This window comes from Neolamprologus brichardi, chromosome 2 (genome assembly GCF_056152115.1).
Source record: "Neolamprologus brichardi isolate AB-2024 chromosome 2, ASM5615211v1, whole genome shotgun sequence".
NCBI classification, from domain to species: Eukaryota; Metazoa; Chordata; class Actinopteri; order Cichliformes; family Cichlidae; genus Neolamprologus; species Neolamprologus brichardi.
The window spans coordinates 29,347,132-29,366,459 of NC_142105.1; the positions used below are offsets into that span (position 1 = coordinate 29,347,132).

Sequence of the window (19,328 nt, forward strand, 5' to 3'; positions counted from 1 at the left end):
ACAAAGTCACATCACCCACAGTCTATTTTGCAGGAATATTCATCAGGTTCAGCTGTGGCATATAATAAGTTAAAACCTCAGCGATATCGCTAATTTAGGATGTGCCCCAGGGGTGCTCAATAAAATTTTAAAATCAGTCTAAAATTGCAGCCGAAGAGCAGTGAAGCAAAAGTACAGCTGATATGCCAGCTCATTTCAGCCAATGCCGGGAGTGGTTTTTAGGATTAACTGTCATCAGGATACACTTGGGATATATAGGCATAGTTAAGGTTTGAACCTTTTTTAGTTTATGTCACTGATTTAACATATTTTAGTATTAAGTATTCGTCTTAGCAGGCTTCTAGAAAGCACTATCACCCTCCTCACCAGCATATCATTTTTTCCACTGTATGAGATACTGCCATTTGGAAATTTCCCAGTTTATTTCAGTTCAGTAAAGCTTTATTGACATAATATGGTCAGAGATTGTCTATAGACAGTTTACAGTAATCTTTTTATAATACATGAAATCTCTGTTTGTTTGTAAACTCTTCCTGCATGATCAAGAGTTGAGCAAGGTTCCCTGAAGGTTCTCATCTATATCAGAAACTACAACATCAAGCGTGTTGCCTAGCAACCACTTACCAACAGGCTAAAACAATCCACTTGTTGAGTTTTGAGTTTATGCACTTTCGACGACTTATAAAAGCATACAATAATTTTTATTTCACAGCAGTGACATTAAGATATGATGTGATCATGTTGCCTAGCAACCTACCAATAAACTAAAAAAGACCCAAATATAATGTGCATGCACAAATACCACCTCAGGAAATCATTTTTATTTTGCGACAACATCTAATTTTTTCCTTATGCATCATGTTGCCTAGCAAACACCTACCAGTGGGCTAAAATCACAGTCTAAACTATACTGTACCACACATAGTGAATAATTTTAAAATACCTTTATTTAAACAATAGTGTACTGACTACATAAAAAGTTGTGATATATGTAGTAAATACTGGTTTTATGGTTGACATTAAAGAGAATCATGCCTGGCTTTACTAATAAATTGAGGTCAAATGCATTATGTATATTATATAGATATATGTATACTCTTAACCGTATGAACAGAATAGTAAGTCACCATGAGCTCTCATGTAAGAAACAGTCAGACCCACCCACACATAAACGAAATCTCTGTCCACTGCCTATTACCATACATATTTGCCACTGCAGCGTAGTGCAAGATAGCACATTACATGACAAAGTATATCATATGCATTAGTATAATGCACTACATAGGCTAAAGCTGTAGTTTAGTGCAATATTGAATGATTTTCTCTCTCCCCCTCTACCCCCACACTGTCATTCTTCCTCTCCTCTGGCAGCCTGTGCTATCAGGGGAAAGAAGCTTGTCCACCCACAGCCAACAGTGGTTGAGATTCTGAGTCGGTGATTGGCAACCAGCATTTCGTTCTGCTGTAATGGTTTAGACAAGCCATCAAAATAACAAAAAACATTAATATTTTTATCCACGATTGAGGTTTTGTGGTTTTCATAATGACACCTGTGTTTGTGTCAGCCTCTTCACATGTCTTTGTCCCTCATTCTCCCTCTCCTCTCCCACTTTATTTTTGGCAGAAGAATTGGTATTGAGATTACAGAGCCTCACTCATCTGTTCTGGTGAAGTCGAATAGTGATTTTGGATTAAAATGGGTCACAACAAAACCGATCACAGATATCTCACTTTGACAGGCTTATTAGAGTTTTTTCCATCTGACTCTGCTGCTCTGTGGGCTCAAGTAGCAAGCTTTTGAGCTCAGAACTTGCACTTGAAGTCTCTTTTTTTTGTCTGTGACTAGATTGGAAGGTTTAGCTGTCTCAGTATTTTAGGATGAGAGGATCTGGGGGCTTTTAACCTAAGCTCATCATATTTCAGGCAGAGGGTTGCAAGCAAAGAGCATTTTGACATGCAGCACTACCAGATACTATAAAGTCACAATCACAATCCTGCCTTTTCAACAACATGACTCCTTAAATTGCTGCAGATCATATTTGGGATTGCAGCAACTCTCAAACCTCAAAACAAGGTGAATTCCCGAAGATATTAATAGTTTTAATAATTATAACAATTCTAATTTTATGAACTGAAACTAACAAATATGGTACACAGAGTCAGAGAGGCTAACTAAATGTGAACAAGCTTCCTAATAAGCACAGATGTTGACTTAATTGCAAGCAAATAAACTGAATAAACTCGTCTTATTTGACCTCAGAGGGCACAAATTGCAATTTAATGCAAAGCACTGAATGCATAAGGAAATGCTTAATATGTTACACCAATTATCATCACAAATTCTAAAAGACATTTTATGGGAGCTGATCGTGTTAAAATAAAGTGAAGGAATTTGACATGGCCTTTGTTGTTTTTTTCCGTTTGTCAAGGTCTTTTTTTGTTATGCAACAGCTTGTCGTGGCCTCAAACTTTTCATGTTCCGCTTTTGTGTCCCTCTCTAACCCCTTTCTTGGCACGCTGGCCTCTGTTACCCCTGGCTATGGCATATGATTGCCTCGTCTGGAGTCTATTTTTCAATCTTTATGCCATCTGTCAAATAATCTCAGAGGTCATGCTTATCCTTTTTTTTTTTTTTTTTTTTTTTTTTTTTTTTTAAAGATGATACACCTTTCAGTCTTAACACTGGGCAGCCCTACAGGTATTAGCATTTGTTTTAAAGTCTTCTTCTTATTAAAAGATATTCAAGAAGTTGGATTATTATGTTAAATTGTTTTTCAGGAATCTTGAAAATTTAGGATGTATTGTGGTCGAATCCAGGAATAATAAAGGAGCATTTCACCAGTTTTACTACACTACTATGGCATTAAAGTATGTAAAAATAAATAAATAGTATTTGCGTACTGTATAAATCATTTTGTGGCTCCAGTGGAAGATGTTTAAAAGCATATAAACTGCTTCATCATCTCATTAGGAGCTAAAAAAAATTTCATCTTTCATCTTACCAACAGCTCTCTGTAGTCCAGTCCACATTTCCGCCTGAAGGCAGCATCTTGAAGCTACTCAACAACATTTTACAAGTAAAAAGGAGTAAAATAAGACACCTGCTCATTTTCTGCAACAGAGATTTCTATCTTTTTTTTAATATACTACCCAGCTCAAGTGTTCAATCTTTAAATGGTTTTATCCTTTTGAAATTCAGGTTGGCTTGATTGAGACAACGTTTAAAATCATGTCCTAGAGCTTTCACTGGCTTTTGAGGTCAGTCTAATAAAAGATAAACCTCGAGTGCCTGAAAGTGAACAGTGGCACTAACGCTGGAGCATATGGAAGTATCACTTTGCTGTGGGATGCTCGCAGCCAACATGTGAAGTAACTCACAGCTTTTTGAATAACATATGAATTAAGCATGATGCTAAGAGGGGCATGTGCATGTACAGTACTGCGCAGAAGTCTTGAGCCACTCCTCGTGTCTCCATATTTTTCTTCCTAGGAGCCAGAGTTTCTTTCAACTTTTTAAAGGGGTCTTGAGCAAAAGTGCTCCAGGCTTTGTGAAATTTTTCAGTTTCTCATTTTCAGTCCAGTCATTCTGTCTTATCATTTTTGGATGAAAGTGGAGGATTTTTAGTTTGTTAACAGGTGAAGAAATACATTTTAAACTTTCGTTTAAATCGGCGCCATGGTGGCACGGTGGTTAGCACTGTTGCTGCACAGAAAGAAGGTCCTGTGTTCAATTCCACCATCAAGCCGGGGTCTTTCTGTGTGGAGTTTCTGTGTGGATTTGCGTGGGTTCTCCCTGGGTACTCCGACTTCCTCCCACAGTCCAAAGACATGCTGCTAGTGGGGATAGGTTATTATAGTGGAGAAGGGTTATTTGAGCAGTCAAAATTGCCCATAGGTGTGAATGTGGGTGCGAATGGTTGTTTGTCTCTGTGTGTTAGCCCTGTGACAGACTGGCGACCTGTCCAGGGTGTACCCTGCCTCTCGCACTATGACAGCTGGGATAGGCTCCAGCACCCCTACGACCCTGAAAAGGATAAGCGGAAGCGAATGGACGGATGGATGTTTAAATTGTCATCAGTATATATGTAGTAGGTCGGGAGAAAATTATGGCAGGAAGTGTCTACAGCTATCTGTAAACCACGGTTGAGGATATGTCATGGTTTGGTTCTGTATTTTAGTCAGTGGTGTTTGAGAACTTGTCAAAACTGATGTAATTATGAACACTGAAAAACACTGTCACATTTTGATCCACCATCCAATATCATCTAAAAAGAGTCTGTAGCAGCAGCTAACAGACCCTCATTCTGAAAAAGTGATAAGTTTGCCTAAGAGAGTTCAGACTTTGTTGAAGAATAAAGGTGGGCATACCAAATCTTGACTTCAAAGCTTGCTAGAATTGTACAAACTTATTTTGCCTTATATACTAAATTTAGATGTATGTTTGGACACGTTTCAATAAATCACCGCACCTATTTCTCATTTTCCGAAATATAAGAAAAAACGAAGGGTTGCTTAAGACTTTTGCACAGTGCTCTACAAGCAAGTGTGCTTGTGTGACCTTTTAGTATCACAACTGTGCATTTACCTCAGATTGAACTGTGACCAGGTTTCTACATGACTGTCTTCAAAAAATGGAGCCAGAAACCTACAGAGACGCGGAGAGAGCGTGTGCAAGTGGATGAAACGTGACAGATTGAGAGTGAGAAAGGAAAAGTGTTGGGTGAATAAAAGACACCAAATAGCTCTTTGCAGGGATGAGTGTCTGCAGACGTGAGTGCCCTCAGACTACTGCTTTTACCCAATAATACAACCCAGGCCTCAGCAACGTAGAGTGATGGGTAAAAGTGCAATATGCCAGTCCAGTTACACTTTGTAATTCTTCAATGGGAAACATATTCACTTTAAACAAGCACGGAGTGGTGTTATTAAAGTACAGAAAAAGCACGTTTTCTTTTTATGACTCGTATTTTTCACAGATATTTGCTTTATTGTTCTTTAATATATCTTTTATTTATTATAGAAAAAATTATGATAGAAAATATTATTTTAAATTGAAGCATTTAGTCATAAAAAAACTTCTTTTTTGAAAACGGCATAATAATGATAACATTTGTGCTCAAGCAAAAAACTATTTTTATGCATTTTTAAGCATTAAATTCAATTAAGTTTGCATCTCTACTGTTGTAGCTCACAAAACAACAAGAACCCATATTAACCCAAACTGCTTTTATTAGGCGGTGCCCTGTTTGTGCATTTCTTTAATTGCCTGACTGTCTCGGTAATGAATTCATATCAACAAGAAGCAAAGCTGCACTCAGAGTATGAAGCAGTTTGGTTATTTAGGACAGAGAACAGATTTAAATTTAGAATGAGTGGCTTTTTTTGCATGTTATGTAGATTGGTCTTACAGTTTATCATGCAGTGCCTCTCTCTATCTGTGTGTGTCTGACTGTTATTCCCACAGACAGTTGGAACGAGACATCTGATTATATAGAACTGTGAGCAAATAAAGGCCCTACCACTTTCTTAATCTACGACCTTATTATTTTAAGGTAAAATCTAGTCCCAGTTAGAGTGAAACAGAAAATAAAGCAGGATATGCTCTTGAGCGTGTCTTCCTGGGTTTTTAAGTCAGATCTGCTCTTTGTCAAGTCAGGTTTTCAAACACCAGTAAAACACCAGCACACCCACATCCAAGATCCTCTAGGCTGCAAAACCAGACTCACTCACCAGTCAGTGAGTGATGTCACGGTGGCTGTGTCCATCTTTTATATACAGTCTAAAATTATTCCACACTGCAGGCCACTCACTATAGTCCTATGGAGCAGGCTGTCCCACTCATAACTTCTGATTTTGAAGTGCCGTTGCAGCTGGATTTCAACTATAAGTTGGAATTTCCTCAGCTAAGGCCATGAACAGCTTCTTTTGAACATGACAGGTTTTTTTGCAAGTTTTTTGTGAATATTTCTAGCTATTACATTCTCATCTCCACTGATATGTTGTCAGTTTAGCTACGATAGTGTGTTTTTACAATGACCAGACGCATTCACATCCCAGCTTTCTGGCTTAACATTTGGAGCTGTCCCACAGCGTGAAGCCTCCACTGTAATTTTCTAGAACAAAACAAACTGTCTGACGGAGGAGCACCAACAATATAAACTCAGGCTTAAATATGTCTTCATTTAGCAGCTCTATTGTTTTAGCCTCTATTTTGAGTGAGCATATTGTTTATGTCTAAGCAAAACCCAATCTGAATGAATACTTGCCTTCCTGTAGGCAGCAACTTTGCTGACAGTCAAACACTGGACTGTTGACTTAACAATGTTTGTCATTCTATTGGTAAACTATTCTGGGCAGCCATATTGTGTGTGTACAAAGCAGGGAGTGAGCAAACCCCAGAGAGTTTGTGGGTGTGTGTATGTGTGTGTTCCTCAGATCCTAGACACAATATTAGGTAAGCAGCTAAAATCCCGGCTGAAAATATCACATGTCAAGGTGCCCCAGGGATACACGTCCCTCCTCCTGTTAAAGGGCCTGCAATAATATTTACCCAGCATGCATCTCTGATGACAGGCCCCGAGCTACCACGCACTCCTTAAAGTAAACAGTCGGAGGTAGAGACGAGATGAAGAAACGGGAGGTAAATCGGAGCAGAGGTTGGAAAGCTATAGAGGAGGAGAAGAGGAAGCGTCCACATAGAATAGTGGCACATGGTGCATACTGGGATTTTAAAGCATTCCTGGTAGATAGTTGATCTTTTTTGCACGTCAGTGCTACGTCTAACTCCCCGTTTGTTCTGATCTGTCAAATAAATTAAAAACAATAGAGAGACAGTCTGTACATGCACAAAAAGTAGCCCTGGAATATCTCCATGACTTTGATTTTAAATAGATTAACAGTAAAATTAGATAAAGCAGTTCAGTTCTTTTGATTTAGGTAGTGCCAATTTGCAACACTCGCCTCAGGGCAATTTCTAGCCTATAAAGACTCTATAATATTACAAAGAAAGTCCCAACAATCAGACGCAGCACCAAATATTGAATTTTTCTCCAATTCCAACATTGTGTTTAAGACACCTGTTATGTTTAGATCCGTATCCATTATGTATGCCCTTCTGGGAGGTATATGTCGAGTTCCACCTTCATTTTGCAGCATGAGACAAAAAAAACCCAAAATGCTGTCATTAGTCATAAAGAACTGTTTCCAAGAACAAGACAAACAATGATCCTGCAACGACTCGTCTGGCCCCCACGGGGCCCTGAAGGAACACTGGCAGTGGGATTTACGATTCTGTTTTTTAATAAATCCTCTCAGAGAACAGAGTTTGCAAACCAAAACTCCAAATGTCTCCTAGTTTGTCTCTACCTGTCACTTTGACTTTTTTTTTCTTTTTTGGAAAAAGTTTTTGAAATTACTCTTTTTAGATGGGTACCGTGTGTGCTTTCAATCTGGGGCTTTCTTATTCAGAGGGTTTTAAAGCAACAGTGTTTGGGCTGCTTGTCAGGGGCAGATCAGTCTGAAAAGACATTTAAAAAGCAAAGTCTGACCTATTTAGCTGCCAGGCAACCTTTTAGAAGTCCCACAGCACCTTGAGTTGCTTGACAGTGAAAACAATAAATCACAGCTCCATAGAAAAACAAGCAATTGACACAGAATAGAACATCCCCCTAGCTGATCCAGTCTAGCATCAAACTCTGTAGTCCATCACTGTATGCACTGTCAAGAAATTTCATTATATGATGAAAAACAGCAAGAAAGTAGTTTTTTGGACAGATGTTAGCTGATTCCTCGATGCAATAGAGCTTCATTGTTTTCCATAAATGTAAGAATGAGCTACAGTGCCGCCCTCTTGGGAATGTTCCTTCATTAAGAAGTAGTTAAGAACCTTTAAGAAGTACTGATTGATGGCACATTTATTGGCTTCGGTCTTCCCACATAGTGTTGCATCATTTCATCTTTCTTGTTGATATCCAAATACTCCATAGAGACAGCCAGGTCACTTCACTGCGTTATAAATAGCTTTGTTTTTATGAGCTGTCAGCGCTAGCACGTAGCGTTTCTCATTAGCTGAACGTGAAGCAGCTCAGTTTTATCATAAACCACAATAAAAGATCTTATTATTATCCTGTTATTGTTATCTTGAAGGTTACCAAGCCAATTAAACATCAGCTTTAACTTTCAAAGCCTATGGTGCCATCGTACGCTGCGTCGTCCTTCAGTGACATCCCATTCTTAATCTGTCAAGTTTAATATGATGTCCACTCCTAAACCTCATGCCCATCTTTTGCTGCTATGACAACTTCGACTCTTCTTGGAAGGGTTTCCATGAGGTTTAGGAGTGTGCAGCGGCTGCTCGGTCATGGAAACCCATTTCATGGAACTCTCTAATTTGAAGGCTACATGAACTTTGGACCTTAGTAGCAACTGACTCTGCAGAAATTTGGCAAACTCTATGCAGTATGTGCCACTTTGTTATACTATCAATAACAGCTGACTGCGGAATATTTAATAGTGAGGAAATTTTATGACGAGACTTGGCACCACTCTGGAATTCACTGAGACCCTGAGTGCGACCCATTCTTTCACGAATGTTTGTAGAAACAGTCTGCATGCCTGGCTGTTTTGATTTTGTACACCTGTGGCCATGGATGTGATTGGAACACCGGAATTCAATCATTTACTTTTTGCAGTGTCGTATATGACCATGTTTTGTCATTTGTATTTTTGAGGCTGGCAGAGTTTTTTCTTATAGTTGCTCGCTGAAATTCATTAATTCAGCTGGTGAAAATGCCAGCAGGTGGAGGGGGCGATTGGGGTTGTGTTAAAATGCCAGACAGCAAACTGAATGTGAATGCTGGAAGCTAGAACGATCAGCATCTCACCAAGGAAAGCTTCATAATAAAGCCATGCTTTCAAGTCCCCTTTGATACATTTGCTATTTTTTTTCCTGCAGTGCAGCACATTTATGTGAATTGACACAACAAAAGAGGGAATACCGAGAGCATGGCTTTGTTTTAGTGAATGATTACATTTCACACACACAAGCAAAAGCCCTGAGAAAGAATCTCGCTGGAAGAAGGGGGAGAAAAAAGGCAGTCTTTCACATGCTTTTACTCTAACGAACCATCACAGACGCTTCCTTTCCAAAAATGGCTTCTTAATCACAGTGAAATTCTAAGCAGACCCAGAAGCCTTACTGAATATTATTTTTCTAGCACTGGTCTCTGAAGACTTTGCCTAGTTCGTTAAAGGGTGAAACTGCAGAAGATCAAGGACTGCTGTTTGTCTTTGCTTTTTCACTACACAAAGACTTTTCCAGTTTTTGGAGAAGTTTTGTAGAAAGAGACAAAAATTGCCCAGGAAGGAGTGAAAAGAGAGGATGTGACACATAAACACTCTCGATGCCAAGAAGTCATGCTGATCACCTAACACCCATGCAGTGTTATTGGATGTCCCCGTCTGTGTTACATGGCTGCTGCATTTCTAATCTCACCAGTGTACCTCTGTATCGCAGACAGATGAAAGTAGTCAGCACAGCTGGATTCGACGCCACGTCACATATGAACGAGACAATTAGAAGCAAAGCGGCACGCTGCCAGTTGGCAACTTCTAAACAAATGTAAAAACCTGTGAAAGGATACAAGGTTGCGTTACGCTGCTGCTGTGTGAAGAGAGCTCGCTCAGTGTCCCTGATGCTGCTGTTTCTACTGCAGTAATTGTTTAGTTTCGTAGTAAAATGGATCTTTTTTTCTATCTCCTTCATTATGGAGGCAACCCAATCTTTCCCTCAGCAAAAATGGAAGCCAGGAAAAAGAAGAAGTGTGGGTGAAATTGACTGAATTGAAATAAAGTCGATTACCCAGATGCTGCCCCACTGCAACTACTTCAGCAAAGACCCAGCAGAATGAAGTTGGAATGAAATTACTTTTTATAAATGCTCCCCCAACAGTTGTCTCTTTTATTTCTCTCCTCTCTTCTTTTTTTTCCTTGATACAATTTCATTTCTGTGTTTTACAAGGTTCCATTAAAGACTCGCAAGTACGTAACAATGCACAGCTCTGAGGCAGTCTAACGTAGAGCGATTATCTCTGCAGACACAGATATCGCTGAGTATTTCTGCAGAGGCTGAAGCACGCTAATCACAGTTACCGCTTGGATATTACATCCCTGAGATTTGCTGCTCCCCCATCTCGTCTTTATTGTTTTGGCTCTAGAATCTGACACCAATGTGCATATTTTCGGTCAAGAACTTTATGTGTGTGGGGGCGTGCCTGTGTGGTTTCTAGAGGTAGCTGATGTAAGAAGAGTTCCGAACTTTCTTTGAAGTAAACATTCACTTTCTTATTTTGAAACGGTCTTCTTCCTAATGTAGAACTCCACACATGACTTATTTACACCTTTAGGCCAGCAGTACAGCACTCCAGAAGAAATCAAATTTGGCATGTTCTCCAAGTGCTGCTAGCAAATACCAGCACACTCGCTGTGACTCTGGGTCTGTTCATTTCATGGCGGCTCTGCAACATGGAGAAGCTTCAGCGGCGCACTCAAATCTTTAACCTTAAATAAAAGAAGAACTGTCAAACAGTAGAACATTCTTCACTGCGTGTAGGTTTGTCCGACATTCAGCATTAAGTTAAAGTACTGATGTATGAATAGTAATGTAGAACGGCTTCATAAAATGAAAACGCTAAAGTACAAGTAAATTTCTATGTTCAGCACAGAAATGTATTGGGCTCATTTTCACCAGTGACAGACATATGACTCATTCTGGGAGTAGACATGGCTTGCAGGTGCCTTGAAACAGGAAATGAAAACTTAGGCAGTGGTTACAAGTTGCAGGCGATTTTTTTTCTTTCAAATTTGTAACAGTTTAGTCTCTAAACCTTCCAGCTATTCGACATATTCATGGTTTATTTCAGTTGTACCGTCCATTTGGATAGTTTTATTTGCAGTGAGATCATGCCAAAAAACTCACCGTTTAGGTGCAAACTGATTATTTCAGACTTTGTCCATTTACAAGAATCCCGCTGGCCCCGGTTCAAAACATTTCTTCTTGGCAATTTACCGAACTGCATGTCTGCTTCTTGGAGAGGCTCTAGTTGATGCCTTGTGTACGGGCCTGCTTGTCCTCTACCGTCACGTGCGTCTCCCCTTCCTGAACCTCGGGCCCAGCCTGGGCTCTCAGGAGTCATCCCCTGGAAAGGCATGACAGAGCCCCAGTGTTTGGAAATGGCTGCGCTGGCAGCGATAAGCAGTTCAAAGAAGAGAGCGCATTAATGTAATTGGCTGCCAGCAGCGCATTGGCCTCGTCGTCTCATATCCACATGCGGTAACACACACTCACCACGCAGATTATTGGAGAGGGGAGTGTGTGAGAGTGGAGAGAGGATAGAGAGGATGAGAATGAAAGAATGGGGGGAAGAGAGATGAAGGCAAGGGCAGATAGAGAGAGGGGAGGCGGAGTCCGGGTCCTCATTGTGTCGCTCATTAAGCCATGGGAGGCTCAGGGAGGCTGAGAGATGAGATGAGAGGTGTCAGAGTTAAATGTCAGGTCTGGAAGGGATGTGGCTGACTTCCATGAAGCCTACGCACACACACATTGAGAGGTTGAGAGGGGATCCTCTGCCGAATCTTCAGTCTCATATTATCCCCTCAACTTCTCTTCTCCTTCTCGCTCCATAGCTCCTCTCTCTCTCTGCCACTCACCTAGTTTTGCCCTCCCAATTTTCCACCCATTACACCCAAATTACTGGTGCCATTGCAAACTGAATTGTTGCAGCCGGGTAGTAACATTTCCACTGAAAAGCCCCAACCGCTACCTATCGTGGTGGAAGTGAAGGCTATTTCCTTCAGCTAATTTCCAAGTCTGTGTGATTGGAGGCACAGAGGAAAATGCCGGGTGGCTTCCTCCACTGTTACGAAATGTTTTCACCAAAGGCTGTGAGAAGCTTTGAAGTTTAGACTCTCGCCCTTGTATCTCAAACATTCTCCTCTTGTGTCTCTCCCTGTGAGTTCTCTGCAAGCACTTCTCACCCCGCTTTCTGTTTTCTGCTTTTGCTGCTCTGGGTTGAAATCTTCCTCTCGTTTTATTCTTATTTCTGGTTCTTTCTTCCTTTTATCTCGCGGCATCGCCGGCCTCTTTCACTTCACAAGCTTGAGTGGAAAAAAAACAATGGCAGACGCGCAATCGGAAACTAGCAGGTGAACATACAGAAGCATTAAAGAGCTGAAAGAGAGAATATTTTAGTAAGAGATGGTGGAGACCAAAAAAGAGCTTGGGTGTGTTTTAACCTGAAGTCCGGACTAAAAACACTGTCAGTTAAGCTTTGTGAGGAGTGCAGGTGTAAGCAACGTGTAACTCAATTTTGGAGGCACAGTTCTGGTTCGTCTCCTAGTTTATTTGTCAGTGGGACCTAAAACATGGAGGAACTAAAAAATAAAATAGTCAGCCACGATCATTTGATCATGATTGGATCCCTCACCTTGCAATATTTTCATATATTTCCAGTACACTGTGTACCTGAACCATTTTCAAACGTTGCAACATTCACCAGACTTGCACACGTTAACCACATATTACCAGCTCCACATAATAAGCTTAAGCAGCATGAGCATATAGCTAACCATTACTCAATCATTACTTAATGCGCCGTATGAAGCCATTTCTCTGCAGTTATTTGCCTTCTTTATTTTCACACAGGATGTTTGCACCAACACTGAACGTGTTCTTGATGAAAACAAAAACTGTTACACACAGATACACTGTGTATTTCACCAAAAATCTTGGCTTCCACACCAGTAGAAGCCTGCAGTTGAGAACAGCAAAGATGAAGCAATCTCTTCATTCTCTGCCTCGGCTGTCACCTAATCCTCCTGATGTGTCTCTCATATAATAATCCCCCTCCTGCTTTGGTTCTGTTTATATCCACGCGCAGAGCTAATGCACTAAACATACAGACGTTCTACTATGCCGTATCAATCGATAAGTTTGAGGTCCACATTGGTGGAGTTATTACAAATCAAAAATACATTTTCCATAACACCCACAGCTCTACAACCAATAAATATATTCGTTCATGAGAATAAAGTAAACAAAGCAATTTAAGTCAAACAACACCTGAACGCTATTTTGAAAGCTGTAGTATAAAATGAGCATGTTATACCTAAAAATGTGCACAGTGAGCTTCTGTATTTGGGTTTTCATTACAGTAATAACTAACGCTGTATAGTAATGTCACACTATTAAGCATTAATAAGGTATTTATAAGGTATTAGCATGTGCTTAATTCATCATTTATATAAGATTACTCCTCCTTTGTGGATCATTTATAAATACAGATATGTTTATCCATCTGTTACTGTTACACCATGTACAGCTATCACTGCTAGTAATAATCATAGTCACCTCCGGTGGTCCTCCTTGGGCTCTCGCACTCTGGGGCCCTGGATCTCCTCCATGCCTGCTTCATGCCCTGGGGGACGGGGCTATGGCTCTCTACATCCTCTAGCAGACCATTACATGGGGAAACCATTTGAACACAAGCGCGCCGATCCACACAGGTGTGCACACGGGTGTTCACTGTTCGTAGACTTAAATCACACCTTTCTCGGCTGCTACTTCAAAGCACATTGTGCGCTGTCTGTCCTGCGTGCTGCACAACAACATTCAATATTTAGTATTTACTGCTGTTTACACTTAGCTAGATTAATGCGATGGTGTTGTGTTTAGTATGTTGCTTTGTTTTGTTTTTTTGCGTGTTTTCTATTCTTTTTCTCTCAACAGGTGATCCAGGAGATTTTTTTTTCCCTTTCTCACTGTCCCTCTCCCCTTTTGTTTTTCTTTTCCTTCCTCTTTCTTTCTCCCTTTCCTATCCCTCACTCATGTCTGTCCCGTCTGTAACAACTGAAAATAAAATCAAATAAATAATAAAAACAAAGGTCGATCAAATGGACCAATACGGCAATGCCATGATGATCCATTTGGCAAAATAAATCCATTGGGTATCCTTGTTGGTCTTCAGACAACAATTCTGACGGCTAAAGAACCAAATGGGACAGGCAAAAAAAAAAAAATCATAGTCATAAATATAACCGTGATATATCTGTATTAGAAAATGACATTAAAAATGAGCACTTACCCTACCCAGTTATAATATTTCAGCATTATCGAGGTAATAATTAAACATCTCAGGTCACATCTTTGTTTGTGTGCCATTCGTGAAGATTTGGAATTTAATGATGACGTCATTTTTATTATTACATGCAGTAACAGCACGTAATTATATCTCTTCCCAGGTCAACCTTTCAAGTTGGACCCAAAAACAGCCCACAAGAAGTTACGTCTGTCCAACGACTGCCTGACCATGGAGAAGGACGAGAGCTCGCTGAAGAAGAGCCACACCCCGGAGCGCTTCAGCGGAACAGGCTCCTATGGAGCTGCTGGTAATGTCTTTATTGACAGCGGGTGTCACTACTGGGAGGTGCTACTCGGAGCATCCACATGGTAAGAATCGCACGCACGCACAAGTGCATTATATAAGCCTGCAAGGAGGCTTGATAAACTGAAATATCTTTCTTTTGGGAGTTTAAATCTAGGCTGTTACGCAACCTCCCCCACACACACCATACACACACACACATACAACAGACACACACCACACACAGTGTATACTCTTATCCTAATTATATTCTTTTCACTAATTGGCTGTGAAGTAGACCTTTTTCATGCACAAAAAACCCAAAGGGGCTCCGTGTATCTTGTGTGTCCTCAGCATGAGGTAGCCTGACTGTGTAAGTAAAGTCATTAAGGAGGACACTAGCTTCAGATCAGTAATGTGTTCCAAAATGTGCTTTCCCTGCAGGTATGCCATCGGCGTGGCTTACAAATCAGCCCCGAAAAACGAATGGAGCGGCAAAAACTCATCCTCGTGGGTGTTCTCACGTTGCAACAACAACTTTATGGTGCGGCACGATGGTAAGGAGATGCTGGTGGAGGCGAGTCTGCAGCTGAGGCGGCTGGGTGTCCTGCTGGACTACGACAACAATTCGCTGTCCTTTTACGATGCCATGAATTCCCAGCATATCCACACCTTTGAAATCTCCTTCCTCCTACCTGTTGTACCCACTTTCATGATCTGGAACAAGTCAGTCATGATACTCTCAGGGCTACCCGTCCCCGATTTTGTCGATGGCGTGGCCTCGGATCTTCAAGAGCACCAACAGCAGCAAATGGGGATGTGCCGGCAAGACTCGCCATACTTGACCGGGATGAAGACCTGCCACTGAGTGGTCGCGTGACTGTAAATGCGATTAAAACACTGACACGGTGGCTCATGTTAGCTAGTTACGTTCATATGGGTTTAAAAAGTTGCAAATATGCACAGCAGTCTGGAAAAATGTCAGTCCGGTTAGTTTGTAGCCATCCAATATTTTGCAAATCCATCATCAACGAATGGGAATGAGGTCTTTCGACTGCAGCCATCAGCATACGTAAAGTCCATCCGATGCCCTGCAGTCACTGACAGAGAAAGCTTTGGTGTCCTGTATTTTCAGGACCATTTAAGGTCTTCCTTCTTTCATCTGTGTTTCACCCCAGGCAGAAGACCAAAGTGAGAATCTTCATGTCAGCCATTTAAAGTTTGAAGGTGCAGCACATGAACAGTGAAACTACTTAACCTGTGGTAGATTATGAGAAAGACAGAAAAGGAAAAATATACAGAGAAAAATGAATAAAAAACCGATTGATGCTTTGACCACAGCAGTGGAAAGTGCCATCCACCGATCCATAATAGTTATCAAACAGGTGGATGGAAAGGCCGTAGCAGATGCTTAGAATCACAATTTTTAGCTGCATCGAACCAGTAAGTGAGCCTCCTCATTCCCTGAGTATCAGGGGCACTGTTGTTCCCAAAAAAGCCGATCTTTTAATGTCTTGATTATAAATTACCCTTCTCTCTAAGGGGACAAGTAAACACAAACCTACCAGCAAATTGCCCCACACATCATTTCAGAGCGTCTGGATCCCCCCGGCGTTAGGGTCAAGCAGTCAGGATTTGTCTTTAGTTTATCGTCCGTCTTAGTAGTGTGAAAATTGATGCCACTTTCATGTCTGTTATTGCAGCGCAAGCAGCCGAGCTGGCCTTGTAGCATAAATTGTGGAAGCTCCAACTTTCAAGCTGCAGAACGTAACCTCCTGATCATAAGTGTCTAAAGTGTTTAAATTTCTCTTTTATTGCAGATTTAACAAAAGTGTAACGTGTGAATGGGTAAGCTTTTGAAATGCTGCCAGCCTGGACTTTCTGTCCCTCAAAAAAGGAGCTTTTTTCCTTTGGGGAAGTTTGATTCCTACAAGGTTTACACTAGTACATACATTCTCTGGGAAACGTACAATACCAAGCTTTTTTTTTTTAAACCTCTTTGCTTTTATTCAGTCATTTATTTTGATTTCTACATTAATAAAAATCACTGGCAGCACGGTGGCACGGTGGTTAGCACTGTTGCCGCACAGCAAGAAGGTCCTGAGTTCAATTCCACCATCAGGCAATTCCACCATCTTTCTGTGTGGAGTTTGCATGTTCTCCCCGTGTTTGCGTGGGTTCCCTCCGGGTACTCCGGCTTCCTCCCACCGTCCAAAGACATGCAGCTTTGTGGGGATAGGTTCATTGGTTAATCCAAATTGCCACTAGGTGTGAATGTGCGAGTGAATGTGAGTGCGAATGGTTGTCTGTCCCTGTGTGTTGGCCCTGCGACAGACTGGCGACCTGTCCAGGGTGTACCCCGCCTCTCGCCCTATGACAGCTGGGATAGGCTCCAGCGCCCCCCGCGACCCTGAAAAGGAGAAGCGGAAGCGAATGGACGGATGGATTAATAAAAACAAATAAAAAGCAAAATTATGAACAGATCTTTGCTGATCATATTTTAGCAAATATATCAAAGTATCTGACAGTTTCTCCAAATATGTATGCAGACATCCAATTATAAACATTACAATCTCTAGCTTGGTAGAGTTTTGTATTTACTGCACAAAATGGGAAAACAATGCACACCAGTAACTGCAAATTCACTGTAAGAAGATTTAAGACTAGGAAAAAAACTACAAATTAAGACAGCGAGTTCAGTAGTATTTTTTCTTGGTTATAAAAGTAACACAGAGCTTAACTGCATATTTTGAGTATAATGATGTATGCTTAAACACAGTACAGTGTGTTCATACCGACGAAACAAAAACACTAACACCTCCCGCATCAGTCCAGACACCACAGTGGTTTTCTTTTTCCCACACAGAGACTCTTGATTCTTAAAATGTCCCATTTTTTTCAGTTTGTCTACTACAGCAGGCTGTACTGCAAGTATTCCCTTGCCGCTGTTCATGTGTTGTGTCCTTAATAGCTATGTGTGGTCACTGCTATAGTCCTTTCCTCGATCTTCCTCCTGGATTTGACCCGTCAGTCTTGTTTTGTATTGACAGGTCACGGCTTCCTTATTTCAGGAAGCGTTAGCGTCGCTCCCGGATTCTTTATTAACAAGATCCCAGGGTGCAGATTTGAATCGTGTGACTACTCGACTTGTATAATAAGAGGTTTATTGATAACTAGAGGAAAAAAAAGTGTTATTTATGGAAAAAAAAAAGTTTACTTTTATTATTAATCGCAACATATTCATGATGCACTTTTTAATTAACACTAACTCCCCTCTGTGAGTATTGAAAAAGATGGAAATGTGTGGCAGGGTTGTAATGGGGAGGGTAAGAGACAATAAGCACTGCTGCTGGTTGTGTTAACTCATCCTATTTTTCTGCTCATATTTTCAAAGTAATTTATGGTGGTTAGCGTGTAAAACATACGGCAGTAAAACCTCTTTTGGTCACTCGGAGAACTTTGCAATAAAGAAAGAAGTCACAGCTTTTAAGTTTTGTTTACTGTGCTTTAAACACAACCAGCGACTTGTCCTCCCCATTGCATTTTTTCAATAGCATACAGTGAAACTATGTTTAGAAAAGGGATATGATTATGATGGTGTTTGTGGGATTTTTATCGTGATTATAATGAATAACTAATAGCTGTTTGTTGTTGACTTTTCAGGGAAGGAGGTGGTTAACACTTAAACCTGCTGTCTGTCGCAATGTCATGGCATGATTGTGTTTTCCTCTGTAATTTGTTGCCACGCACACACACACCAACACACTCCACGTTCAGTTTAGGTTGGTCTTGTCGTGATAAATGCATGATACATTATAGGATCTCACAGTTCACCGGGTAATTTAAGTAACTCTTTCAAGCTCACCAATTAGTTTTTTTTCCCTTTGGGTAGAGGCTCACCTGAACATTTTACAAGCAGACCTGACCTCGAAACTCTTTCTGTTCTTGATCACTATTCAAATAGCAGCTGAAGCTGGAAAAAATAGTTTTGCTTTCAGGTTCGGATTTAAAGGCCTAGCGTGGGCGACAGTTTCTCTCTGGTTTGATATTCAAGGAAGCAGGGCTGATTCAGACAATCAAATATGTATCATAGTTTTTGCCGTTTTAAGAGGCCGCGTAGCCAGAAAGTTGAGAGAAGCTGTGACAAAGTGACACTGGAGGTTGTGCTTAAAAAAAAGATGCAGACTTTTACCCGATTTGACACGAGAAACCTTACGCCTCATTGCCAATTTCACTCCTTTTACTCATCACGGGGTATATAACTGTTGACTGTCTTGTAACATTTCTACTCTGACAGGCTATGATCTCCTTGACTTGAAAAAGCAGGCATACCCTGCAAACACACTGTTTTAAATCATTTGCTAGTGACCTTAAAGTTCCTTGATGAGTCAGTTTGGGAACGGCAGTGAAAATCGGATCTGCGTTATTCACCGAGGGAAACTGAACGGTGCATCAGTTCTGAATATTTACTCGAGGTGTTGATTGATAGAGATGTTCCACATGTCAAAGATAACACAGCACACGAACAAAGCAGGGAGCTTACCGAACGTTACCTGACTTCCAGATATCCATTCATCTCGCTGAATAATGTCGGTCGCAGCAGCCAAACGGTGTTGATTTGTGATCTGGACCGACAAGCTCAAGTCATCTGTGCAAGTGTGCTTGGCTTGGTCACTGCATGAATATGTGACCTTGCCGCAGGTTCATGCTGTAACTCTGTCCTTATCTTCGAGATAGGGTTTCCTGTCGAGTCAAACATATTCTCGATTTTTATTTTTATTTTTTACAATGGGGGGGAAAAAACTTCGAAAGCATACAGAAAATGTTCATTGCCATGCATATCAGATCATCTGCAGTGCTCTTTTTTTGTGTCACAAGTCAATACAGTAAACTATATACGGTGAATGATTT

At 40.8% G+C, this 19,328-nt stretch overlaps 1 protein-coding gene across 6 annotated transcripts in view; it reads left to right on the forward strand.

Moving 5' to 3' along the window:
* mid2 (midline 2) overlaps positions 1 to 16,535 on the forward strand; it is a 154,368-nt gene extending 137,833 nt beyond the window's left edge. For all 6 annotated transcript variants that reach the window (XM_006781338.3, XM_006781340.2, XM_006781337.3 and 3 more), the window contains 2 exons: positions 14,296 to 14,503; positions 14,862 to 16,535. In XM_006781338.3, coding sequence (XP_006781401.1) covers positions 14,296 to 14,503; positions 14,862 to 15,285 — 632 coding nt within the window. In that variant the 3' untranslated portion in view covers positions 15,286 to 16,535. The remainder of the gene's footprint in view (positions 1 to 14,295; positions 14,504 to 14,861) is intronic.
* Positions 16,536 to 19,328: the final 2,793 nt, after the last annotated feature.